Below are 27,149 nucleotides of genomic sequence, written 5' to 3'. Positions count from 1 at the left end.
CATTCAGCCGGCACAGAAAGCAGAATGGCCGCTAGCTGTCAAAAGTGACAGCCTTCAGCTTTCTGTGCCGGTGAGATTTCTAACCGAGTCTGTGTAGAAGGACTCAGGTTAGAAGTAAGACTGTCAGTGTTTGACAGCTTCAAGCAGCTGTGAAACACTGATATTTCATCTGTCAACACGTCTTGACAGATGAAATTTCAGCCTGTGACGTCACCTGTTGCCGGGTGGCCTTTAATTGGCCTGCTGAGCGGGCGCAACAAGGTCAATCAAGTGAAAATCGCATGGATTGGCCGCATCTCGATGGAGACGGGACTACAACCCGAAAGTTGTAGTCCCGCCTCCTTCCCGACTTCTGAATGAAAATCCAGCCCTTAGAGTACGTTTCTTCCGAAGGACACACAGAAGTCCAGTACTGCACTAGAATGGTGACTGATTAAGTCAAGTGATATATGTATTTAAAAAAAAGACAGCAGTAATACATGGATTTCAATAAAGTGATTTATTCCCACTCTATTTTTCCCAACAATAGTTATGTTAGAATTACTACTAGACCCTGTTAAATCATTAAGGCATTCACCGCACTGAAATATTATTACGTACACACAAGGGTGGTGGACTGCAGTAGGCACAAGGCTTCAGACTGAGCCGTGAGCTGCTGGCAATTTAGTAAATGTCAAATTTGTTATAGCTCATAATAAGCTGCCAATGATTGCTTCAGTAAAATGGAGAATGTGATTATTATCAGTGATCCAATTAGCACATTGGCAAATAATACTTTAGTTTGGCAAGTAGATTCGATAAGCGATCTGTTGCTGCAGAGCAAGTGTAACATTTAGGTTTCGGCATCCTTGGGTTCGACTGGGGAGAAACACAAAAAAAATTACAGGAGCTCGACATTTTTGATCCCCTTCAGGGAATGGTAGGAAGCTTGTGAATGGCTGCTGGAAGGTTGGGCTGTACACAGGAATACTTGGAAGTGTGATTTTTACCTCAAACAAAGGCCAAAGTCAGTGTTATCTGTCTGAACCGGAGTTTCAAGCTGAAATAAGTTTTAATAAAGCAGACTCATGTCCCCCATCAAGGCAGCTTTGTGAGATTTTAAGAAAAATAGAGATGTGAGGAGTGCTGCTTCACTTTAATGGGATTGCCTTCATCTATCCCTCTTACGGTCAACACTGAAAATGATTTCTAATAGTAACATGCAGTCAGATCATTCACACAGATTGCCATGGAATGGGAAATGTGTGAATTCACTGAATCTTAAGCCTACTTTTCCCTTGCACATGACAAGTAACAGGGAAACCCTTAGACATCTTCAACCAGAAAGGAGATTTTACGTAAATGACTATCTGTGTAGGTATGTGTGTATAACTCTGTTTAAATAGAGAGAATAAAGCATCCAAAAGCTCCATTCACATGATCCTTCATTATATCTTCTACATATAGGAACCTATAGTGGAACCACGAGTCATTTTAAAGCGTGGGTCAAACCTCAAAAGTAATGCCTAGCTAGCTGAGCACTCACGGATTGGATTTTACAAATGAGGCTCTTATATTTCACCAATCTAGCATTACCCTTTTACCTAAAGTGGAAGAGTGTGAAATGAATATTGCGATGACTTGTCTAGCCTGGAATCTCTTCATTTATTAGGTTAAACTCACCTATGTGACCTATTTTACGTACTAATACACCAAATACCCAGCAACATACCAAGATTTATTCTTCCACACTTCCACCATCTTGACTTTTAAAGAGGTGGGAGATAATGTAGAAGTGTTGCATGCCAAATCCAATCCATTCCTGCCTTCAGCACTGACTGAAGTAGCGTCATGTTACCAGTATACTACCCTCCCAGTGGATGGTCTTCATACACTTTGTTTTTTTAAAAGAGAAAAACAAGATTGCTTGTGCCAATATAATGAAATGTTCATCAGTGTTTAAGGCAGGTGAGAGTTGCAATCATCTTCCAGTGCTCCCATAACACAACTATATTTGAATAAGGTGAGTGCAGGGTCAATATAATGACCAGGAGCTTCTCTATACATGAGATGGTTGTTTAATGACTAAAACCTCAACTGTGAAAGACAAGTGAGTATTACCTGAATTTTTAAGGTGACAAATTGCAAGATTCACCAGGCTGATACCTGGATTGGCAGGAATGACGTATGAGGAGAGATTGGGTCGATTGGGCTTATACTCGCTGGAGTTTAGAAGAATGAGAGGGGATCTCATTAAAACTTGTAAAATTCTGACAGGACTGGACAGACTAGATGCAGGAAGGATGTTCCCGATGGTCGGGGAGTCCAGAACCAGGGGTCACAGTTTAAGGATAAGGGGTAGGCCATTTAGGACAGAAATGAGGAGGAATTTCTTCACCCAGAGAGTGGTGAACCTGTGGAATTCTCTACCACACAAGGCAGTGGAGGCCAATTCATTAAATATATTCAAGAAGGAGTTGGATATATTTCTTAAGGCTAAAGGGATCAAGGGATATGGGGAGAAAGCAGGGACCGGGTACTGAATTTGGATGATCAGCCATGATCGCATTGAGGGGCCGAATGGCCTACTCCTGCTCCTATGTTTCTATGTACTTGGATAAAGCACGTGAAAACTTTTGTTGTATGTCTTTCCTTAACTATTCCTTTAACAGAAAGATTCAGAAAATCTAGATTTTCATTGCGGTAGGCGCAGGTAAGTGGGGCTCTTTGGGCTCAAAGATGCCACATTTGCTGATGGGAGATTCAAATTGACTCACTCCTCTGTGGCAGACTGCCTAATACAATATCTAAGCCAGGTCCACAGAAGTTCAAGGTAGAATTCATGACTCACCAATTGATGGGACCTGGAGGGCTAGACCTTTCAATGGGGCTTATGGTTCTTCCCACTCGGCTCCATATAACCCTGCCTGACAATGCCCAAATAGGTAGGGTGATTCTAACAGACGATCAACAGGAACCTGATCAGCAGTACGTAATGGTAAACTGCAAGGTTTTAGCTAATTAAATTCCAGAGACCTGATAAACACTTGTGGGGGGGGGGGGGGGGTCCCTAAATGGAGTGTGTCTTCATGAGCAGAGATTGTGCGATTCATATCAGGCAACAAGAAACTTTACATGTGTGGATTTCTCAGTAGTTTGGTTTAGAAATTCTTAAGTATGGTGGTGGGTTCCTTTCTGTGTCGGATGTCTGGCTGAGGAAAAAAAATGTTTACTATTATTGTGGACTGGATTTTTACATAAAAATAGAACATGTTTAAAAAAAAAGAAATTCACAGCCAATGGAGGAATGGGCTGAATTATTTAATTAATAGACGTTCCCAGCTTCTCATTGAAACTTATAAAATTCTAACAGGACTAGACAGAATAGATGCAGGATGTTCCCGATGGTCAGGGAGTCCAGAACCAGGGGTCACAGTCTAAGGATAAGGGGTAAGCCATTTAGGACTGAGATGAGGAGGAATTTCTTCACCCAAAGAGTGGTGAAGCTGTGGAATTCTCTACCACAGAAGGCAGTTGAGGCCAACTCATTAAATATATTCAAGAAGGAGTTAGATATATTTCTTAAGGCTAAAGGGATCAAGGGATATGGGGAGAAAGCAGGGACAGGGGACTGAATTTGGATGATCAGCCATGGTCTCATTGAATGGCGGAGCAGGCTCGAGGGGCCGAATGGTCTACTCCTGCTCCTATCTTCTATGTTTCTATGTTTAAATTATTCTACGCGCAGGAATAATTTAGATGTAGACTGAAAGAGTGTTCAGCTTGTCGTCCACATATTCGGGTTGGTTTCCTAAATGCGCATTCCTGGCACAAAGATTCACCCATTGAGAGCACGTGTGGGAAAATTGCAGGTGTGCCCCTGATGATTTTTCCCATTCAAATAGACAGACAATTACGGGGGTTGTGCCTGCGATGGGCCAAGGTGCACCCCCAGCGGGCGGGTCTCTCTGTCAGGAGCACAGGTTTGGAAAATGAGCCCCATTATCTAAATAGCTATAGAATGGAAATGGGGATCTCCAGAACTGGCTGAAGACTGCGCCTTGTACCTTTCACATCCACCATCCCTTGGGTGGACCGGGACCGTTTCAGTCTCACAAATCCATCAATAGTAAAAACAATCAGTATACAGTACTTTTCTTTCTTTTTGCTCAGTGAGAACTTCTCTTTTTGTGTAGTTAGTTTACATAAACCCTCACCTATTGCGTGACGGTTACTGTTTAGTGCATGTCTTTTGGTCTGGCGCCTGGCCAGGGCAGCTATCTGCTTACCTTCATATTCGCCTGGAGGGATAAACCTTCAAGCATGGGTTCCTTCTGCTGCATTACATATATAATTACTTAAAATTGCGTGTAATAAAATGTATTAACTTGCATCCAGATTAGAATATTTCATCACACACGTGCATGCAACAAAGAGGAAGGTTTGCGAGCATCAGAAGGTGACACTGCAAGCCAATGATTGCAGGCCAGGAACGTAAATAAAATAAAACCCACATTTCACATTTGAAGAGCGGGGGATATTTCAGTAGAAAACAGAGATTAAAACAGTGGGACTTTCACTGCAGAACACGGACGAGAAAAATGTTATACTCGTGAGTAGGGCTACTGGTCGATGATCACCGAATGAATTCCATTCCATTTTTATTACATGGGATTCTGAGATTTTTATTGTGGTTTTGGGGGATCATGTTCTGTGCTTCCAAAATTGTTTCCAAGAAAATGGAAAACTACTGGCCTTGTCCATAATATACAAAGGACAGCTATCCCATTTTAATTACATGGGATTCTAACCAGTGTTTTGTGGATTACTTTCTGTGATTCGGTCTATTTTTCCCGTGAAAATTGCAAACCAGTTTCCTTACGCATGAGCTTTCGACACTTTCAACATTTCATCGCAACCAGTAAATAAGGTTCAGATCCTCGAAAGTAAAAATGTAATGTAAACACACTTTATCCAGCCTGATCCTTGAACTACTCTCCTGGTTCAGCGTATCTGATCCTACACTGGATAGTCTGATCCGCTTTGAGGGGCTCACGATGATTTATTTCATGGGTCACTGTAAGCCAACTTATTTCACTCTAAATTCATGTATCTGGCCTATCTTCTGCGTACCTCATACTATCTTTGAAATGGGGTTAAGACTGCAGATGACTGGGCCACTGCTCTGTCAATCCACAAGGAAGCGGAGGGATTTGGTGGGGTATCAGGAGGACTAACTTGCTTTAAATTGCTAGAAATAAAATGAGAACTGCTACTGCCAATAGCATGTCAAAGTCTAGTAATCCGTATGCACAAATACTGTGCATTCGGCTCCATCGCATTCGAGGCCACCGCAGTGTTGTAATGGTTTAGTGGTGTTAGCTGGTTGAGTTCCCCCTCAAGGGTTCTTGCTCCTTCGGCTGTTGGCGAGAGGATTCAGGTCAGACTTTTTCACAGCTTCATTGGCAATGGCATCTGTGCATTGCTCAGCTGGATAAAAGGGTAATCCTCCCTCAACACCAATCAACGGTGTAGATACGCAACCTGCTTGCAGGACTCTTCCAAGAGTGCAGAAGAGAACACACTAGGGAGACTAACTTGCCAATTTTCCATCAATCCCACTTGGCCTCCACTTGGTGGCCTGTCCAAGGTGAGGTCAAAATTAATTCTGTGAGAAATGGTGGAAAGCAGCCTGTGTTCCACTGCCTAGTGGAATAATGTGTTGGAACATCACCAGACAAACTCTTGGGAAGATACCCAAGACAAGCTTACACTAAACGATATTAAAGCGGTTTTCCTTCAGGATGGTGGGGGATTTTTTAAAGCGAAAAACCTGAGGTCAAAAACAACAAGGAAAGTTATAATTTATCTCCACAGTTTTGTACACTTTTTCATTTCCCCACACCCTTGACACATTTGCAGGGGAGACAGAGGGAAGGTGCTGGCAGAATATACTTTCTCCACCCATGCTGTCCAATTAAATGGGGTCATTAGAAATTAACTTGATATTGAATCATGTGAGTTGGAGATACCTGCACGGTTTAATATTCCAAATAAAGACCAGATTTCCATGTTAAATTTGCTCAATCCAATGTCTGTTTGGAATACTAAATATAAGTCCATTTCTGAGCTCGTCCGGGTTTGACGTTGACTGGAGCCACTCTCTCGTGGCCACTTGCAGCCCCTTGCATTCATTTCTCCTTTATTTACCTAGTCACTGAATAAGGACCAGAAGGGGAAAAAAGTATTTAAAAACAAGAGCTAATAAAAGTATACTGTGCACACGGAAGCACTGGGATAATCAGAACCAGACTGTAGACTTCAAACAACAAGGAAAAAAAGGAAGGAACTGCAGCTTTAAACTTGTACTCCAGGACTGACATGTCAAGTACTACCCAAGGCTTAGAAGCCTTCTGGTCTGAGTACACCCCTACTGCGTAGCAATGCCATTTCATCTCACTCACCCGTGAATCAGACTGAGTTTAAGGAAAGGTACTGCACAGGCAGACGAAGTAATAGAGATGCAATTGTGATGGAAACAGTCTCGGGCCACTCTGGATTCTTCCAACTATTGCTCCCACCCTCCAAATTACAGTGGGACAGCACAGTTTTATTAGCTTGGCCCCTCTCTGTTCCTACTTATCATTGACTAGAACCAGAACCAAAAGGGTTCATAGATACCAGTTGGGGACATACTTAAGGTTTATACTAGTCAGGGGCATTCTGATTTGTGGTTTGTATGAATTGTTACTGCAATTATAAGTGCTTCAGAGATCACTAACAATGAAAGACTCCCACAATTCCAGCCCTGGATCCTGCCCCTTTAATCTTCAAATAAAATCTGAGTTCACCCATACACTGCCATGAAGGCCTTCTGAAAACCAGCATTTAAGTCCTGAAAATATTCTGTGACAGAGCGTTATTCATTAAAGAATAAATTAACAGCAGCAATTGTTCTCTGGACATAAACCAAGTCAAATCAAGCTAAGATGTTGTGCGTGTCCAGAAAGGAATATAAAGGTATCCAGGTTTTAGAATATTGCTCAATTTTTATGGAAATTGAAAACCCTTTGTCCCCTATTGTAACTGACATCAAGGTTCCTGTTAATCTGGTTTATTTCATTCATATAGTCGCTTATGAATTTAGTGCTTAAACTTCAGTGTTACTTTGGAAGAATACACTACATGAAAGGGGCAGTGTTGTCCTGGTCACGTGTCTTTACAAACAGAGCAGCACATAATGATGATACTGGTGGTACAATGGCATCATATTGCAGGTTGCATCTAAATGATACAAGCTTATTAGTTTTAATATAATTTGAGATGAAAATACAAAAGCCCTTCAATTTAAAAGGCTGTATTGAAGCAGTTCACATTTTACCTTTTACCTTGCAGCGAAAGAAGCTCTTAAGAACAAGCTATTCCCGAGTCTGAGCCTTTCAGGGAGCTCCAAGGCTCGAATGACTTCCCTTTAAAATAAGATGCCCCCAAAGCTCTGGCAGTACATCTTTGGACTCCCAGCTGCGACTGACATTCCCATTGGCTTGGGCCTTCAGGCGGGTTATCGGGGTTGTTAAAAGTTCTTCATCTCAAAGGTGTGGTAAAGCTGAGAAGACCAGTGTCCCCCCATCCCACTGAACTATCTCTCTGCTCAGTCAGTCGTGGAGCTGCACTGATGGCACCAAAAGCAATCTTCATTTTTAATTTTGCATCAACCAGAACTCAAAGCCGTAGCTGGTCGAGCAGACTTTGAAGGCAGCTTCACAATCACCTTCTTGTTTTGAAGCTGGTGATAAACATGGAACACATTCCAAGAATTATGTATCTGAGCCATTTCGTAGTTAAATACAATCGTTGAGCTTTGGTATCTGAAATCAGAAGTACTTGTGTTTAGAAAAACAATGCCAGGCCTGTCAATTAGAAAGACGCTGATTTCTTATCGAGGCATTGAGATAGGAAGCAATACTGTAAGAATGACATGAGCAAAATCAGTCAATGAGGGAGCTGAACCTTCCAAGTGCTTCCTAACCTTAAGCCACCAGAAGTGCTCGTCAGGGTTAAAGAGTGCAACCATTCTAATTTAGCCAAAGTCTGCAACAAGTTTTTTTTTTCTTTTTTGTTTTGTTACAGTGCCAACAATGTCGTGCCAGAACAATATCTTTCAATAACCTTTTTATAATTCACCTCATTACAGTAGTTATATATTTACTTCAAAACAAACATGACATTGTATGTCTAAGTGCTGTTTAAAGTGAGCAACTGGCCAAAAGGACACTAATGTCAAGTTCTGTAAATGGGTGTGTGAGTATGGCACGAATACAGTTAACCTCTAAACACACTGGCCCATTGTGTTCAATGGGAAATGTTCAGTACAGCACAAGGCTCGGGCTGACGTGAAGTTGTATCTGAAGTTTACTTTCTTTTGTGTGGGCATGGGAAAGACTCGGCTACAAAGTTTATTGCCCCCTTCTAAATTCCTGGACATCAGATATAAAATGTTAGATTGTTTTATTAGTTGTTCTCGAGATATTCTCTGCCCCCTGTTTGTTTGCTACCTGACATATTAAAAAGGATAAAAGGAAACTCAGTCCTTATATTCATTCACTGATCCTACATCATTCCACCAGCCATTTGTACAGTGTTTGGTAAGTGGTTACAAAGGTCATTTACAGCCAGCTGCAGTGCCAATCTCTCTTTGGAACCACCCAACAGACATCTATACCAGCTGATGGGGTTCTAATAGTAAACAATGATGCTGCCATCACATTGAGTATGTTCTGGTTCCAGGTTGAAGCTCCTTTGGCACCTAGTTCGCTAGAGGTTTGCACGCTGCCTCTGACATGAGGTGAGCTCTAAACTTGTCATGTTTCAGGCCTGACTTCTTATCTGGAAATCTCGCATTATTGCTTATTGCAGCCAAACTTTAGATTCTGCTATTGAGGTAAAGTGCGCTGCAATTGCTTGCAATTACTTCAGTGAGAACAAAGCCAGACATTTATAAGGGAGGGATACATCAACTTAGAAGTGGCCCCTATAAATCTCTCTGTGTCATTTGTGGTTTTTCTTGCATTAAGAAAACAACTGGCTGTAAATCCACAATGACACATTTAGCCAGGCCGCTTAATGCCTGATGACACATTTGTTGGTGGCAGCATCTGGATACCGTCACTGTAAACAACCCAGAAAGTTCCAAATCATTTCAGACATCACACACCGACTAATAATGACTGGCCAGATGATGCAGACTATTCGAAGGCTGGTGTGAATGAGACTGTTTGTTGAACTTAACATCAGAAGAATGGGGATAAAGTGTTTCAGTTACATTTCTTGTCAAAAATATACATAACAAAACTATCGTGTGTTCCATATTCTACAGTGAAAATAACATTCTTCAAAAGGTCATCATATCTGCTCTGTTTTTTAACACAGTGTCCCTTTGACACAATCAAGTGTTACTGTTTTCCAGCGGTGTCCCACAACTATAACCACCTTTCAATGGGTGATTGTGCAATTAGCCTGGAATTTGCGGTCAGCGGCGAAGCAAAGGCGTTCACCGCTGGCCCCGAGGTAAGCTCCGCACAAAGATCTCGCCATCTCCGTGCCGAGAATTTCGGGTTTTCCGACTCGTAATTCAAATCAACGGAAGTAAATGGGGATTCCCAGCGAAGAGCTGCTGTGATGTCAAATTACTGCGGCAGAGCCGAAGTTGTCATCAGTTTCCACGATTTGAGTGATTTCACTGATTGTCGGCGGGGGTGCAGCCTTCGGGGGAGCAGTGAATGACAGACCTCAAGTTCAGGATTTTTGCATTAGGCTAAATCCTGACGCTGCGGTCAGTTTCAAAGGCGAAATGGCGGCGAGCGCTGCCAGTTCGCTGTCAACAGGGCCGCAAATTCCGGGCCAATAGAATACACAGCGGGCAATAATGGAATACCGAGTTTATTGCACTCCTGAGTTTATGCTGATGAGCGTCTAACTGCGATACTTTTCACTGAGGTAAAAGGGACTGCGTCACCAAAAGCCTGGAATTGGAACAAAACCTTGTCATCAACAGATTCTAGAAATTTAAGAATTGGGAAACCCGCAAACCAGAAACAAATGTAAAAGAATCAATGACCCTGACTGCTGAAAGCAGTCGAGTGACAACGCATTTCGCTGAGTCAAGAACATTTCTCAATCAGAGCAAGTTATTTGCGTCAACGTGGAAATTTAAATTCTGTATGATGATTTGTCATATAGATTTAAGTTGAAAAGGCAACTTTTTTTTTTAAACTGGAAGAGATGAAAATATTGTTCCCAAAATAATTTTCTTCAGAAAAATAAATCCTGAGATTAGCCTAGGCCGACGTCGAGCGACATCATCAAGACGAAGCCTGCGATGGAGGTCCAGGATGCCAGCTTGCCATTTCCACTGAAAACAAAAGCATGTGTGTCAGTTTTACTCACAATGATTCAGCTGTCACTGTATTTACTGACCCTTAGAATGAGTCATTAAATTGGAATAATGCATTACTCAGCCATCAGAATAGCTGGTATACAAGACTCATGTGTGCATAAGGTGCCTCTCTATATAACTTGAACTGGTTCATGTGGATATAAAGCACATGCACCGATGATATGACAACCTGTAACCATCCACCTGTCGATGACCCAGAACACCCAATTCCGAAAGTATCATCGTTAGTGAGACTATCACTCAGAAGTAGCTCTTACCCCCAGATCAGGGGAATCAGGATCCAAATCCCCAGCACTCTCACTCTCCCGTACTGGAGCCACTACTTAAACTTACACAAAATAAAATGGGAAAATGACAAATAACATTTGCGGACCAACTTTAACATAATAAAACAGCTTAAAGTGCCTCATATAGGGGAAAGGCAGACCAAGCACTAGGGGATTTAGGAGGGATGACCGAAATCACAGTCAGAAAGGTAGGAGCTTCTTAAAGCTGGGAAGCAAGGCAAAAAGATTTAGGGAGGGGGTTTGAGGATGGGGCTAAGGTGGCTGAAACCTCTGCTACTAAGGGAGGAATTCTAGGGAGGGGGGAGTTACATGGGTGGTCCAGAGGTGGAGGACCATAAGCATGGGTTAGGAAGTAGGGCTGGAGGAAGTATAAATGCACATTCCCTGGACACAAAGCTCTCAACATGTGTACTGTAAATATGCAGTCTGCTTTTGTGTGTCAATAATTTGTTTACATTTAAGCAGAATAATCATGGAAATTGCCAGCAGAAATAAAAAGGGGGCAGCTTCATTGATGCCTTTGAATTTGAACACGAAGCTTGGATTATGGCAATAGGTCTTACCATAAACTGTCTGTATAAGGCTGTTTCAGGTATTTGCAGTTGCAATGTCTACCTCAAGGCTCTAGGGCCTGTATCTGTGACCTCATTTTAAATGGTCGCAGTGTAGTGTTTGTTCTACTATTGCTGTAGTATTTCTATTCTTTACCAATTTGGTTCATTAACTGCATTATGGTCCCCAAGCCCATGTGAACAGCCACACGATTGAAGTGTGCCGACCATTTCACACCTGTTTTTGGGCTATAACAAATTTAGGCCCCATTGTGTTCGCTTAAAAAGCACTTGCTCCTGTACTAATTCTGTACTGGCATGAAGTCTGATTCCTCAACTTTACTATTTCAATGTAGTAAAATACAGAAGAATTCTGTTAAATGGATGGAGGTCGGGATGGAAAAAAACAGACATCTTAGAATCAGACTAGCAGACAACAGGAACGGCAATAGCTGTACTGACAAAATCAGGAATTAACTGGGACTGGCTAAAGATCTGCCTGTGTTGAGAATGAGTAACAATACATGACGGCTTGTTTTACACCCAGGAACTGAAGACAGGCTGATTGAAGGGAGGAAGAAAGAAAGAGCCTGCAGGTTGAGCTGCTCAATCTATGAACCATCTAACCTCAATTGTGCAGCACAGGCCAGACGAGTCCATTATTACTATTCATCGCTTACAGCTACTGTTAGAACTTGACCTGCTTTTTTTCTGGTTCCTTGCAGCTTTCAGACATTACTTCCTCAGCACAGCTGGGAAAATGCCCAACTGGCGTGATGACACACCCCAAAGAGTGATTGACACCGGATTCACACGTGAGGGTGTCTCATGAGGGCATCCTAATTCGCTTTTGAAAGTACAGTATTGAGCCAATCACAATGTTGTTCAAACACTGCTTGGAGTGCTTCTACATTGGATCCTCTTAACACTGCAGTGCAGGCACAAGCCTCGGCCAGTGGAGAGAACATGTGATCAATTTGTCCCAACACGCAAATCCCGTGGAAGGAATGGAAATGAAGCAGCACCTTTTTAAAGGAAATTTGCTATCAATAGCGTGGCCCTTAACCCACTGGCACAGTATTGGCTCTGCAAGAATCCAGGGGCTAAAAATTGAGTAGCGCCCCAAAAGTAGCGCTCCTGAAAAATTAGCGCCCCCGCGCCGGAAACTGAGTGGTTGCGCCCCAAGAGGGAAGCGGGGTGCTACTGGAGGCGCCCTGCATCCCTCTTGGGTCGCTGCGAGTCAATATTGCAGCGTTATGTGCCGCAGCGCCACACGCTGCGGAACGTCGCACCGCGGTATTGCAAGCCTTCCTCCCCTTCTTAAAGGGGAGGGGCCTTGTGCAGCGCGACCTGGGGCCCAGCTGGGCCCCCGGGGATTGGGAGTGCAGGTAAAAGAGCCCGGCACTCAAGAGAAGTGCCGGGCTCTCGGAGCGCAGCCAGCACTCTGCGGGGGGGGGGGGGGGGGGCGCGTTTCAGGAGGTCTGGGACGGGAGCGCAGGCAGGTGCTGGCAGGCGGCCAGCAACAAAAATGGCCACCCCGCACCTCGCCTTTAAATTGCGCCTCCCCGGCCGCAGGTACGCCCCCCTGACCCCATCGGACATAGCGTCCGGCGGTAAGTCAAGGGGCACTCCCAAAGTTCGTGGCCGGGACGTGAGCGGGGCGCTGCGCACACCAATTACGTCATCGCCAGCGGTGCAGCGCTACCGGTTAGCGCCACCACTAACCTCCCGCTGAATTTTGCGGGAGGCGTGGGCAGTGCTGCGCCCGTGTGCTAGTTGCGTTGCGTCCCGTTAGCGCCCTCTTAAGGCGCTAACGGGAGGTGCAACCAACTGAATTTTTCCCCCCAGGTGTTCCAGAGGAGCAGGGAGTCTATAATTATGTCAATGATGCCCCATGCGTAAGTGCCTGAACACAGCCATGCTATCAAAAGAGGCAGAAAGCAGAGGGCAGTAAGAGTCACTCCACACAGTGCTCAATACCTTCTAGTAAAGTGCTTAAGAGTGTCCTTAATAGAGACCTGCAGCTGAGAATAGTTTGCCTACATACATCAAGAAATGATCTCTGACGTGCCAAAGCTCAAAGAAGAGAAAACACAATAGAAGTTTCCACAAAAAAAAATTACACCATTAAGCAATTGAGACCTGACTGACAATTACAGAGAACTCTGAGCAAGGGCAGAAATAACTTTACACTTTGTACCCACTTATCCAGAATGGGCACCTAAAAGGAGCAGATAGTTGTAGCTGACCAAAAACATCTTGCATTGGGCTTGTAACTTGTGCTGACGACAAAAAAGTTAAACATAAATGGAGCTTCTAAAGAACACAACATTTAAAAAGGTACAAAATTATGTCCATTCAGTGTAATCTACTCAACACCTCCACATAATGTTATGGATAAGACTTGAAAATCATTAGCAGGAGCCTCGTACCCCTCCCTCCCCCCGCCATCACTCTGTTGCTTAGCTTGCCAGAGCTTTAAAATAAATTCGAAACGCGTGTATATTATAGATATCAACAAGAAATTGGCAGTGAGTTTGAGGCAATAATTCAATTTTGAAGTTCTGCTAATGCTTATAAAACAATTGAGTTTTGCTTATGTTTGCCTGAGTGCCAAATGTTCATTTGCTTACATTCATCTGTCGAAAGAGCTCTACCTGAAACATTAACCTATTATTTCTTTTTTCACATGCTGACGGAGCTCATAGAATGATACAACGCAAAAGGAGGCTGTTCGGCCCATTGTGCCTGTACCGGCTCTTTGAAAGAGCTCTCCAATGAGTCCCACTCCCCTGCTCTTTCCCCATAGCCCTGCCAATTTTTTCTTCGAGCATATATCCAATTCCCTTTTGAAAGTTATTATTGAATCTGCTTCCATCACCCTTTCGGGCAGTGCATTCCAGATCATAACGACTCGCTGTGTGAAAAAATTTCTCCTCATCTCGTCTCTGGTTCTTTTGCCAATTATGTTAAATCTGGGTCCTCTGGTTACCGACCTCCCCGCAACAGTGGAAACCGTTTCTCCTTATTTACTCTGTCAAACCCTTCATAATTTTGAACAGCTCAATTAAATCTCCCCTTAGCCTTCTCTGCTCGAAAGAGAACAATCCCAGCTTCTTCTGTTTCTCCACTTGACTGATGTCTCTCATCCCTAGTGCCATTCCGGTAAATCTCCTCTGCACCCTCTCCATCCTTGTATTCAAGACCTGTTGTGTATTTCCTGCATTCTCTGTTGTTATTTCAGACTTGCAGTTTTTTTTTTCTTTTTTATCAGCCTATATTTATCCACTGATAAAAGTCCCCATTATAAAATGTTGCCGACACTGGTTAACTGGTAAAGGCAACACTCATCATCTCTTTGTTCCCAACTGAAGTTACAGGGAATTATTGTTTTATTCATTGCTCACCTGAGTTGTGCTTCAGGAATGATGTCGTCGATGACAACGTAAACCATGGCGCCGGCAGCAAAAGCCAAGGCGTAGGGCAGGAGCGGCTCGGCAAGAACTACGGCAAAGGCACCAAATATTCCCGCTACTGGCTCAACCATACCACTTAACTGGCCGTACCTTTACCACAGGAGAAAATCATCATTATAATTCACAGAAATAAAATGTCAAAAGCAAGTGAATGAAAGAGATTAAATATGAAGTATGAACACAACTGGTATGGATTGAGCGCAATACCAGGGAAGGGCTGAAAAGTCCAGTTTGGACTTTGACACATTATGGATGGATGGCTGGTCCGTCCTATTGAAACGACAGCGATGCCAATGTGCTGTAATTTTTTGCTGTCATCTAATGTCTTTATATCTCTAAAGATGGTTGAGTGAGGTTGGAAAGCTGGATCTCAGATCTTAGAATCATTGACTAGCACAGCACAGAAGGAGGCCATTCAACCCATCAAGATTATCGATGATCTTTTTCTTCTAATTTAGTGGTCATTTACTGCTGCTTTTCCATTTTGGGTCTGTTTTTACATTTTCTAGTGGTGTATTTTGGGGGTTGGAGGGAGGATGGGGAATTGATCCCTGGAGGATGGGGATTTGATCCCTAGAGGATGGGGATTTGTTCCCTAAAGGATAGGGATCAAACAGCCATTAAAGTGCCCTCTTTGCATATGCAAAGGACCTAACCTTTTTTTGACGCCTACAGATGAGCCTTTATGAATATGGTGGGCGGGGTACTACCGACGCGGAACGAGTGCGCACACGCTACCTGCCATATTGAACCATTAGGCCCCTGTTTTAAGCCTGCAAAAACAGACGCAGAGCGATCTGATTTCCAGGCCACTGATTTTATAGGATTTCCAATGGAGCTGTTTGTTGATGGTCCTGTTGACAGTCTCAATAAAAGAGCAGCCTTCTATGTGTGGACACCTGAGATGGCAGGTCTTCAGGGGAAGGAGGAACTTCAGAAAGGCATAAAATAACTAGGGACCGAGAATGGAGGAAGAAGGAAGTGAGGAGGGGTAAAGCAAAATTGAAGTACAGTAGTAGGTTTCGAGGAGGGTTTTGAAGAAAGTGACAAAAGACACAAGGCAAAGAGGCTTCGGTAAAATGTTCCAAAATGCCACAACAGCTGAAGGCCCTGCAGTTGAAACAGGAACATAGGGCTGACCGAGGTTACAGAGATTGGGAGGGACGACGGTATAGAGGGATACGTAGTTAAGACTAAGGGTTTTGATTGATTGATGCATCGGCAGATTTTTTTGTATTCGTTCCTTGGATGTGGGCGTCACTGGCATTTATTGTCCATCCCTAATTGCCCTCAAGAAGGTGATGGTGAGCTGCCTTCTCGAACCGCCGCAGTCCGTGTCCCATAGGGAGGGAGTTCCAGGATTTTGACCCAGCGACGATGAAGGATGGTGTGTAACTTAGGAGGGGAACTTGCAAGTGATGGTGTTCCCATGCGCCTACTGCCCTTGTCCTTCTAGGTGGTAGAGGTCGCGGGTTTGGGAGGTGCTGCCAAAGAAGCCTTTGGCGAGTTGCTGCAGTGCATCTTGTAGATGGTACACACTGCAGCCACGGTGCCCCGGTGGTGGAGGGAGTGAATGTTTATGGTGGTGGATGGGGTGCCAATCAAGCGGACTGCTTTGTCCTTGATGGTGTCGAGTTTCTTGGACTACTGAAGGTTAGCAAGCTCAAGGGTATTGGAGAACAGGACTTAATGTGGGTTAGGAACTACTACTGAAATCTGACAACAACAAACAAACACAAGACAGAAACGGATATACTTTACTGGATGGAACGTTTCTGAAAAAGACAAGGATTGACTTCAGTCAGAGCGTTGAGGGGGAAATTCTGCCTCCATCTCCACAAGTTAAATCTTGCAGGGATGCAGATGCCCCACATGTGAACACTGGGATTAAATCAGAGAAGAATCACTCCAGATACAAGTGTAAACATGTGCTAGTTGGCCAGACCAGACCAGACCTCTCCTGCTACGCAGTATCACAATACTGTGAGAAGCAGTGTCTGATAGGAATGATCAGGAAGCTCATGATCTGCAGATAACACTAAGTATCTGCAGAGAAACCTGCTTTCCGTTGCTGTGCAAACCACTCAAACGTGATGACATGTAGGTATGTGATTAAAGCGGGCTGTGCTGAAAAGAACAAATTTTATCTCCCAAATAAGGACAGATCTGGTTGGGAAGGAGACAAAAAGTTAACTGCCAATAAGATAAGACAAAGAACAGCCAACCAGGAGGCTTGTGACTTCTTAAAACATCACACTGTTAGTTTTTCTTAGCAACGATCCTTGCACTGAAGTCTCCCAATCCAATGTATATAATGTTGCCATTGGCACCTTTTGTACACTGACAAGTATTCTTTTGCAGTACACCGCTTGAGAACGGTAACCCTTTCAGGACACTTGTACGCCACACTGAACTTGAAAGAAGGTTTGTCTTTTCCAAGTTTACTTTGAGACTACAAGAACCAATTTTGCAAATATGTGCACTTGGCGGGGAGCTTTGCCCGCCGGCCACACACATTGCTAAATCTGGGGCATGCTGCTTCCGCATAGCTGGAGGACACGGCAATCTGCTGCTGGCACCCAATTGTAAAATCAGTCCTTGTATATAAACCTCTGTCCTTCTGTAAGATACAGTCCATCACTGTAGAACTCTCTTCTGGAATGCGCCCTTGAGCTCACCCGTCAGCGAGACTGGTCAATCCGAAAAGCTACGCCATGCAATTGCCTCGAGTAGACCGGTTTGGCTCCTAAAACTCCTGAGGTAATGCCCCTATTCAGTCCAAAGACGACTCTTGTGTCATTTTTATTTATTTGTTCGCGACATGCGGGCGACGATGGGGCATGGTTGCTTTAGTTGCCCATTCCTCGTTGCCCTCGGAACCAGGTGGTGGTGGTAGTGGACCGCCGCCTTGAACTGCTGCAGTCCTGGTGGCAACGAGGCTCTGCTCAGTCCATACAGCATCTTATCTAACACACAGCTCAGCCTGTTCACCTCTCCCCTTTCTTGTGGAACATACCGTTCAGTAAATAGAGCTCAGAAAGCCATGCAACATTTCAAATTGCACGCTTACATATTTTCCAAGTCCTGCACTGTTCAAACTGTACAGTGAAATTTACTTAGATGCCTGGACTGACTGTTACTTTCCCTTCAGATATTTACTCTGAGATCTCCAGCATTGATGCTGCTTCAAATCTCTGACCTTTTAAATTCAACAATGCAGGTGTGGAGAAGGTAACGATAGCAAGGTGCTTTTAAACCTGTGTAACAGTATTGCTATTTTGCCTGGTGAAACATGGGTGAAGCCAGGTTCCCCATTTCTGGCCTGGTTACACTCCAAAATTTCCTGCCCCCTTTAAATCAGTAATGGGTAAAGATAACACAATTATCCATTGGATAAAGCTGCTAAATCTCAACCCAATCTGGCTGCACTGTCTCAACAGTGACTCCAAGGTAACACTGTGCCACATCCGGAGTGGACACAGCACCCAGTATCCAATGTACAAATTACCCTACAGCTGGGAGCTTGATCCTTGAGCTAGCAGACATGGTGCTTGACATGAATCAGCCATTCATGAAAGAAAGACTTATGAAATAATACTGAGCGGCCTGCGGGTGGCGCTGTCCAGGGAGAGTATAAATACTCGGGCACGGGCCCAGCTTGCGCAGGACATTCTTAACAGGAACTAGTGAAGGACACAACTAGACCTCCATGTTGTAAAACAGTTGATTAAAGCTTTGTTTAACGCTTAAACCAAGTGCCTAGTAGTTTTCTTACATCAGTGCTTATAGCTAGGTGCAATCAGGCTATAATGAGCCTTGGTACACTGTGTGGGGCAGCTTCCTCAGAATCTCACTACCACTTCAGCTCCACACACTTCAATCTACTTTCCAGTGTGAGTTTACTGACCTATTGGAGGTGGGGAGAGATCGAGTTGAACTGTGAGTAAATGGAGTAATTTCAGTGTGCAGATTAATACTGTGACATTATGACATGCACTGGTTTCTGAGGCACAGTGCTGACTCCAACGGTGAAAATGAAGCCACCACAGTAGTATTCCAGTGGCAGATGATTCACTTGAGGTTGTCTCACTGGAGGCACAGGAGCTCAATTGGACTGTAATTCAGTTCCTCCAGTCGGGAGACTTTCATGCTGAATCTTTCCTGAGCTGTTCCAAGTGTAATGCCGATGGTAATAAACTACTCAAATGGTGGAAGATGTACATGCAAGACATTGTGAACTCCAGTTTGCCTGGTTGGGCTGGAGATTTCAGTAATAGGCCCAACAGATGATGTTTGGTAAAATCATCAGACATCAAATAACTGGTGTCTCAAAATGAAGTTTGCAAATATATTGTTGACAAATGTATGATCTCTTAAATGAGTGAGATAAGTATTCTGCCACCGGTAGAGCAGTTTTCTCATTGCCTTGATGACCAATAACAAAATGCTCGGAAGAACTGTGACATACGGAATGGATTCTTTATAGAGGACCGCACAGTACAACCTGAAGGATCAAACCTTCCTTACAAACAGTGGACAACCATCAACCGCCTCAGAACTGGTCACGGTAGATGCTGCCACCTTCTACATAGATGGAAGATTAAAGCATCCCCATCATGTGACTGTGGAGCTCCTAATCAGACCCTGGAGCACATCATTGAGCACTGCCCTCAAGAGGAAATTCGCAGGCAGCCGACAAGATATCCACGCTGTTACACCGGAAGCCTTGGCCTGGATATCTGACTTAGATATTGACATTTGATTTGCTTTGCTACGGAAAGAAGTTGTTGTTGTTTTCGGAACAGGATGCTATTTAGGCTTCACAGAAAATCACAGAAATCACAGAAACCCCACAGTGCAGATAGAGGCCATTTCGGCCCATCGAGCCTGCACCGACACACATCCCACCCGATCCCCGTAACCCCTACACCAACACATATCCCACCCTATCCCAGTAACCCCATGTATTTAATCCCCCCTAACACTAAGGGTCAATTTATCATAGCCAATCAACCTAACCTGCACATCTTTGGACTTCCATGAAGAATTTTTTTCAAATTCACATTCAGACTTTCAAATAGATTAAATCTAATTTGAAATACTTCGTCAAGTATATTAGCTCCAGCTACTTAACTTTCACTCACCAGAATGCTTTCCATGTGGACACTCCTGCACCACGCAATGGCAAACTGACAGCAAGGCCTTCTGGGAAATTCTGCAATCCGATTCCGATTGCTAAGTTCCTATTAACAAGAAATAAACATGATTTAAATGCATGCACAGATGCTGCCAATTCAGTAATGGGAGGTAAAAGTTGCACACTGGACATGTTGCACTGAGTAATTGGATTCAAAAGTAAAACTGTAATCTTTATACGGCTGTCTTCTCCTCTGCCAGTCTGTAATGATGAGTGGAAATGAGATGATATCTTGAGTTTCTCCGTGTGCTTTTACTGTTCATGTTAGGAAGCCTTCATAATCCAGAAATGAGAGAATGATTTGTGGGTTACAAGGTGTCCCTCATTACAGGAATAAACAGAACTTGATGTACTTTGCTTAAAAAATACATTTCAAATTAGTTTCTGTTACCCGCACCTAAAATGAACAGTCAGCCATTAACACTCCTCATGTAACCGTTGTGCGGCAGGCTCTCTCACAAATACATCATTGACACTATCTAGGAAAGAGGAACTCACATTTTTTGTGGCCACGCATGGTGTTGCTGACATTTCTGAACTGGAATTCCCAATGATGAAAGCAATTGGTCTGACTGACTGCCAAATTCATCATTACCACCTTCTGACTGGCATTGTGGACAAGTGGTTCAGGTCTGAGCTGTTCAATATTGGGACTGGTGTAAGGTGTTCAAATGCCTATTTAAAACAGGGTTGACGGTACAGACTTCACATATGCATGGAATCACTTCAACCAGAATGATGAATATGCAACTTTGGAACTGTGGCATGTGAACGAACCCAATATCTGCGTCACAGACCTTATCTATCACTTGCGCCGATCAGCAAAAGTATTTTTCCATTGTGAAGTTTGTGTGTGCATAATTGTATATACTCTTTCACTGCCATAACCCTGTGTGCAGATCTAAACAATATTACTTCAGGATATCCTTTAAATAAAAGTTGCTGACCTTAACATAAAGCTCAATGTTAATCAGATGTAGCTGATCAGGAAACCGATGTAAAGCAAGTAAAACCATTATCACGCACACTTTGGATTTCCAGGTATGTTTGATGAAATACACAGAGTTACAATGGCTGGAATTTCTATTCATTGCAGTTTTGTACTTGTAGAACAACACATTTTACAAGAATGCTGGGGATCAATTGTGCACCAGACCTGGAGACTGGTCTCATTCAGTGTTTTTTCTTGTTGTGGTATTCTGCTACTCCTGCAACCTTTTGAGAACTCAATCCCCCAAACAATATTCTTCCTATTGTGCAATAGCCACAGAAGTTCATATCCTGTGTTTTCCTTCTACACACATTACAAAAGAAGAATGAGGCAAACATCTGAAGCGACAGGATATGCTTTGGGAGTCTTGAATAAACCCCCCAAAAATCGTAATTTAAAAACAAAAATTCAACTTTTAAAAATTAAATTGATATAAATGTAGCAAAGCACAGCGGCTGTAGCTCCTGAAACTTAAACTACTGCTACCCGTCATTTATTTATGAGTAAATAGTTGCTGTTTTGCAGCTTTCCGGAGCTGTGACCCTTGTTTAATTGCAAACAGAGTTTTCCAGTCATGGGTAAAATGGAGATGCAGTACATAACACCAGGGTCAAAATTCATAGCACTGCTTGTGGGAGCTACAGGCCTAATACAAGGGACACTCCACTGCTGCTGTGTCTAACATATCCATACAGTACATTAAGAATGATAAAAAAAATAATCATCCTTCTATTGAACAGGAAATCCAGATTGATATAGGTGGGTGCTGTGCCATGGATTGGCATGAGATGGGTATGTGCTTGTCAGTCTGCACATGCCGTCCTCCCAATCTCAGCCAGATTTTTGGGAGGTGGTTTTCCTCATATCGCACTCTTTGAAGAAACATCGAGAAGCTGTAATGGGACGGGAGTCGTGCAGTGTAGATATCCTGGGAGGTTGAGATTGAATGGGACTACGAGCTTTCTTCATTCAAATGTATCTTGTGAAATAAACAGGAACTTAAGCCACCTTCTCACTACGCAGCACAACAGGCAGAATCCTGGGAGCAGATGTATACTTACTCGCTAAGTTCAAAGGGTGGCAAGACATGAACAGGGCAAGGGGAGAATAAATGTGAGCATTTTGAGGTACTGACAGGCGGTCCAGTAATATCCACCACTGTTCCATGATCCAGTCCATATACAAGGATGGAAATAACAACAGAAAACGCTGGAAAAACTCCGCAGGCCAGGCAACATCCGTGGAGAGAGAAATAGAGTCAACGTTTCAGGTCAAAGACCCTTCGTCAGAATTGAGAAAAAAGCAGGAAATGAAACGGATGAAAAAGCAAGTTTGGGGGCTGGGAAATGGGGGAGGGGATGAAAGAACAAAAGGGAAGGTCTGCTCGATAAAGTTTGAACTGTGCCGAATGAAGTGGTCCATCAAATCCATTAAAACATGTGGTCTGTCTGGGATGAATAATAGTGAGCTGCGACTCAGTGGAAAATTCCATGGCTCTGTTCCAGCCCTGCACGCCCCCCCCATACTCCCACCCCCACGACAGTGGTGAGTAACATCAACAATGAGAGGTTATACAGTATGTGGTCACAAAGCTGGTTTGTTCTTCCCTTGCTCATCAGTAGTGCTTTTAGAAAAATGCATCTCCTTTCTGGAGCAGATGGAATCATTTAAAATAATTTCTCCCCCTCTCCTTAGGATTTCCCAGAGTCGGGAACCATCATCTGACTGAAGAGTTGGGCAGCTGCCTTTAGTGATCTTCCCACCCTGGTGCTGGGTTAGGGAACGGCAAAAACCCCCCCCAGAATTTCTGTTCCTGATCACTGTACAGCGAGTCTCACTAGAAAGTGGGCAGGTGTAGATGGGGAATGTACGGGATCTTGGTTTGGGGTAATCCCCTATGCAGTTGACTAGCCTGCTGACAGTCATCGTCCAAGCGAACAAAGAATGTTTACTAAGAGGATCCTGAGAGGGACCTGATGTTGATCTTTTCCCTCCCCGCCCTTTGGTGAATCACCTATGACCTTTGCTCTCTGCCAACCCCCAAAATGCAACGGCCAATGACTCTCATGTGCTGAACTGTAGGCGCCAGCCTGTGTCCCACACATTCAGGGACTGCAGGCTGGTTCCCAAAGAAGTTACACCCGTCTTCCGCATGAGACGTTAAACCGAGGCCCCGTCTGCCCTCTCAGGTGGACGCAAAAGATCCCATGGCACTATTTCGAAGAAGAGCAGGGGGGGGTTATCCCCGGTGTCCTGGCCAATATTTATCGCTAAACAAACACCTAAAAACAGATTATCTGCTCATTATCACATTGCTGTTTGTGGGAGCTTGCTGTGCGCAAATTGGCTGCCGCGTTTCCCACATTACAACAGTGACTCCACTTCTAAAGTACTTCATTGGCTGTAAAGCTCCGTGGGACGTCCTGAGGTCCTGAAAGGCACTACAGAAATGCAAGTCTTTTTTTTTCTTTTTAATCACACAACAGAAACGGCATCGGAGTGGTGGCAGGGAATTATCCAGGTCTCAACATTATTTTCCACTTCGAAATAAATTTCAAACCACAACAGCTTCAACATTATTGAGCTGAAACTAAATTGGTGAGGACAGTTATTGATTTAAAAAAAAAACTAATCATATTTGTCTCTGACAACTTCAGGGCACTCCAAGCAACCCTTTGTAGCCGAACTCTTGAGGGCAATAAGCTGTGCATATGGCATGAGCTGCAGATGATTTCAAATAATGAAAAGCGGCTTTGCTTTGCGTTCTTTGGCTCGCATCGCCTGCCATTGGCTTGGCTTCAAGATCCTGCCCCAGAATGAAACAGATAAATTGGAGCTAGTCACGGAAAGGCTGCTGCTGCCTGCATGCATTCTTCCTATTGTGTAAGGCGAGCCAACACCTACTGGCACTTTGAATATCATTCCTGTGCTGCCAGGCTTTTTGGACACCAGAACTCTGTACTGCAGTAAAAGTAATACGTTTCCATTAGTCTTTGTGCTGTTTCCCTGTGAACTCCCGCGTCTCACATTGCGAGGCGCCCGTACATTTCTCCAGAACACACATGTGCCTCTGCGTACCCTTCGATAATTACAGGCACACACGCACACACGCAAAAAAATAACAATGCAACGTCTTCCTGAGCACAGTGTCCACTCGCTCAGTTCAAACGCTGTCAGTTCGCTGAATCAAAGAGGTGGCCTACAGCATTTAAAATAAATTATTCTAATGACTGGTTCTTTCGTGCTCTTCTGGGACGGACTCAGGATTGCTGATTTGGGGGTTTCCAGCACGCTGTCGGGGAGGTTTTTCTTTGAAAGGGCTGTGGTAGATTGAGCAGTACACGTTTTTTTCTGTGTGCTTTTCGCAACACAGCCTGTGTGGTCCCACATAAAAAGGGAAGCTGTCTTTTTCAACTTTTTGTGCTTTCAATTTTGCAGTTAGTACAGTCGTCAATATCAATTTTGAGCCCATTTCTCCAGCAACAGCCTAACTGTTTTGATGTCCTTCCCATTCATTACTCACGCATTTTTTTGTTTTGCAGTAACTACATTTATTAGCAGCTCCACTTCACTGATGAAAGGTAGGTCAACCACCAGAACAGTACCGAGCTGCCTAAATTGTTAGCATAACCACAGAAGGCGGATGGCTCAGTGAGTAAGTGCCCCACACAGTGGTGTATTGATAGCACACAGATCACGGAGATCTCAGGTTCAATGCCTGACCAGTTACAGAGTTAATTGATCTCAACTGAGCGACGATGGGATCAGAGATCAAATCGGGCAGAGTTCCCTTGCCTTACTGATATCCAGTGACCCCTGCAGGAAAATGTGGATGTTTGGATAAGGATAGGATCAGGCTCAGCTGGGATGCCCTCCACAATCTGTTGACTGTCCAGGTTCATACACTGAGACTTATTTGCAAACAGACACAGGCGACACCCAGTTAGCCAACAACTACAACAAATGAGTCGCATTTTTTAAATTCATTCACGGGATATGGGCGTTGCTGGCAAGGCCAGCATTTATTGCCCATCCGTAATTGTCCTTGAGAAGGTGGTGGTGAGCCGTCCTCTTGAACCGCTGCAGTTTTTAGCGGTTTGGTACAACAGAGGGCAGTTAAGAGTCAACCACATTGCTGTGTGTCTGGAGTCCCGTATGGGCCAGACCGGGTAAGGACATTCGTGAACCTGATGGTTTTTTACAACAATCTGGTAGTTTCATGGTCACCATTACCGTAAGTTCAGCTGGATGGCCCACAATCTGGAATGCGCTGCTGAAAGGGTGGTGGAGGCAGATTCAATTGTGACTTTCAAAGAGGAATTGGATAAGTGCCTGAAGGAGAAACATTTGCAGGGCTATGGGGAAAGGGTGGGGGAGTGGGACTAGCTGAGGTGCTCTTGCAGAGAGCCGGCACGGGCTCGACGGGCCAAATGGCCTCATTCTGTGCTGTAACCATTGTGATTCTATTCCGTCTTTCAGATGAGACGTTAAACCGAGGCCCCGTCTGCTCTCTCAGGCGGATGTAAAAGATCCCATGGCACTATTTCGAAGAAGAGCAGGGGGGTCATCCCCGGTGTCCTGGCCAATATTTATCCCTCAATCAACATCACTAAAACAGATTATCTGGTCATTATCACATTGTTGTTTGTGGGAGCTTGCTGTGTGCAAATTGGCTGCTGCGTTTCCCACATTACAACAGTGACTACACGTCAAAAGTACTTCATTGGCTGTAAAGCGCTTTGAGACGTCCGGTGGTCGTGAACGGTGCTATATAAATGCAACTCTTTCTTTTCTTTATGATTCTATGAATACCGCTGCTGTATTTGAATGCAGGGGCTCCATGTTGGAATAGGGGACTGAGAGCCCATTAAATCATAAGATGACAGCATGGAAGCAACATGTTTAGGCATTGCAGCCATTGCTGTTAGTTTGAATTTTAATTGAATTGCCATATCGCTGGTTTAAACTGCCTTTAGATTGCGGACGTTTGCTCATTTGTCCTTACTGGTTCGCCAATCAAAATTGCAAGATTCTAATAAATTACCAAATACAGTGAGTCAGTATTTCATGAGCTGCTCAGTTACCTCACGTGACCCAGTAAAATGATGCAAAGGCAGCTATTAGTTGCATTCTTGACACTCAGTTTGTCATACACTCACTCTGTCTCAGTTGATTGGCTGTGACTACAAAAAAGGTAATGGAATCAGGAAACACATTTCTCACTTTGCAGGTGAAGTCATTTGGGGGCAGTGCAGTCTTGTGAACACTTCAATATCAAATTGGTTCAGGTGAGTTCTCGCTTTTATTCTGGTAAAGAAGTCCCGTGTGATGCATATGGAGTCGGAAGGTTCGCAATTCTGATTTCCTCAAAATCTGCATCTTAAGTCAAGTTTCTGATGTCCAATGCAAAACTGCATAAGAGCATTCATTAGCTTGGCAGGGGCTTTAATACACTCTTTCCTAGACTGGCAGGGGCTTTGATTCACAACAGCAGGGATTCGGATGCATTGGGCTGGATTTTCATTCAGAAGTCAGGCTGGAGGCGGGACTACAACTTTCGGGGTTGTAGTCCCGCCTCCATCGAGATGCGGCCAATCCACGCGATTTTCACTTGATTGACCTTGTTGAGCCTGCCCAGCAGGCTCAGCAGCCCAATTAAGGGCCACCCAGCAACAGGTGACGTCACAGACTGAAATTTCATCTGTCAAGACGTTTTGACAGATGAAATATCAGCGTTTCACAGCTGTTTGAAGCTGTCAAACACTGACAGTCTTACTTCTAACCTGAGTCCTTCTCCACAGACTCAGTTAGAAATCTCTCCTGCACAGAAAGCTGCAGGCTGTCACTTTTGACAGATCGCAGCCATTCTGCTTTCTTGCTGGTGAGATGAGGGACTCCCTGAACCTAAAGGAAGGAAAGCTGAAACGGTAAGAAAATGTATGTAAAACTTATTTAATCACTTTAGACACACCAAACACACTTACCTTTGCACTCATGCACACATCACTCACCTGAACACCGACATCTCGACCCATCCAAGTCCTTCAACCCAACGACCCGACTCCTCTAACTTGGCGTGGTTTGGAGCCGTCGGGAAACCCACAATTCAAGCTTAAAAATAGGGATTAGGCTAAAAACTGCCTGTTAACTATCTGTTAACAGGCAGTTAATTGGCACTAATCCCTTCCCGCCTCGGGTAGGTGGGTCCCAGT

At 44.0% G+C, this 27,149-nt stretch overlaps 1 protein-coding gene across 2 annotated transcripts in view; it reads right to left on the bottom strand.

Annotated features, from left to right (window-relative positions):
* Positions 1–480: 480 nt before the first annotated feature.
* The window catches only part of slc39a11 (solute carrier family 39, member 11), a 709,353-nt gene continuing 682,684 nt past the window's right edge, over positions 481–27,149 (bottom strand). For both annotated transcript variants that reach the window (XM_085963742.1, XM_085963743.1), the window contains exons 7-9: positions 19,894–19,992; positions 14,681–14,839; positions 481–10,390 (exon numbers count right to left, since the gene is read on the bottom strand). In XM_085963742.1, coding sequence (XP_085819868.1) covers positions 10,312–10,390; positions 14,681–14,839; positions 19,894–19,992 — 337 coding nt within the window. In that variant the 3' untranslated portion in view covers positions 481–10,311. The remainder of the gene's footprint in view (positions 10,391–14,680; positions 14,840–19,893; positions 19,993–27,149) is intronic.

Source organism: Somniosus microcephalus, chromosome 21, assembly GCF_052327205.1.
Source record: "Somniosus microcephalus isolate GS21.2 chromosome 21, FLI_Smic_1.0, whole genome shotgun sequence".
Lineage (NCBI taxonomy): Eukaryota > Metazoa > Chordata > Chondrichthyes > Squaliformes > Somniosidae > Somniosus > Somniosus microcephalus.
Note: the sequence above shows the minus strand (reverse complement) of the source record. Positions and strands in the feature narration are given on the sequence as shown.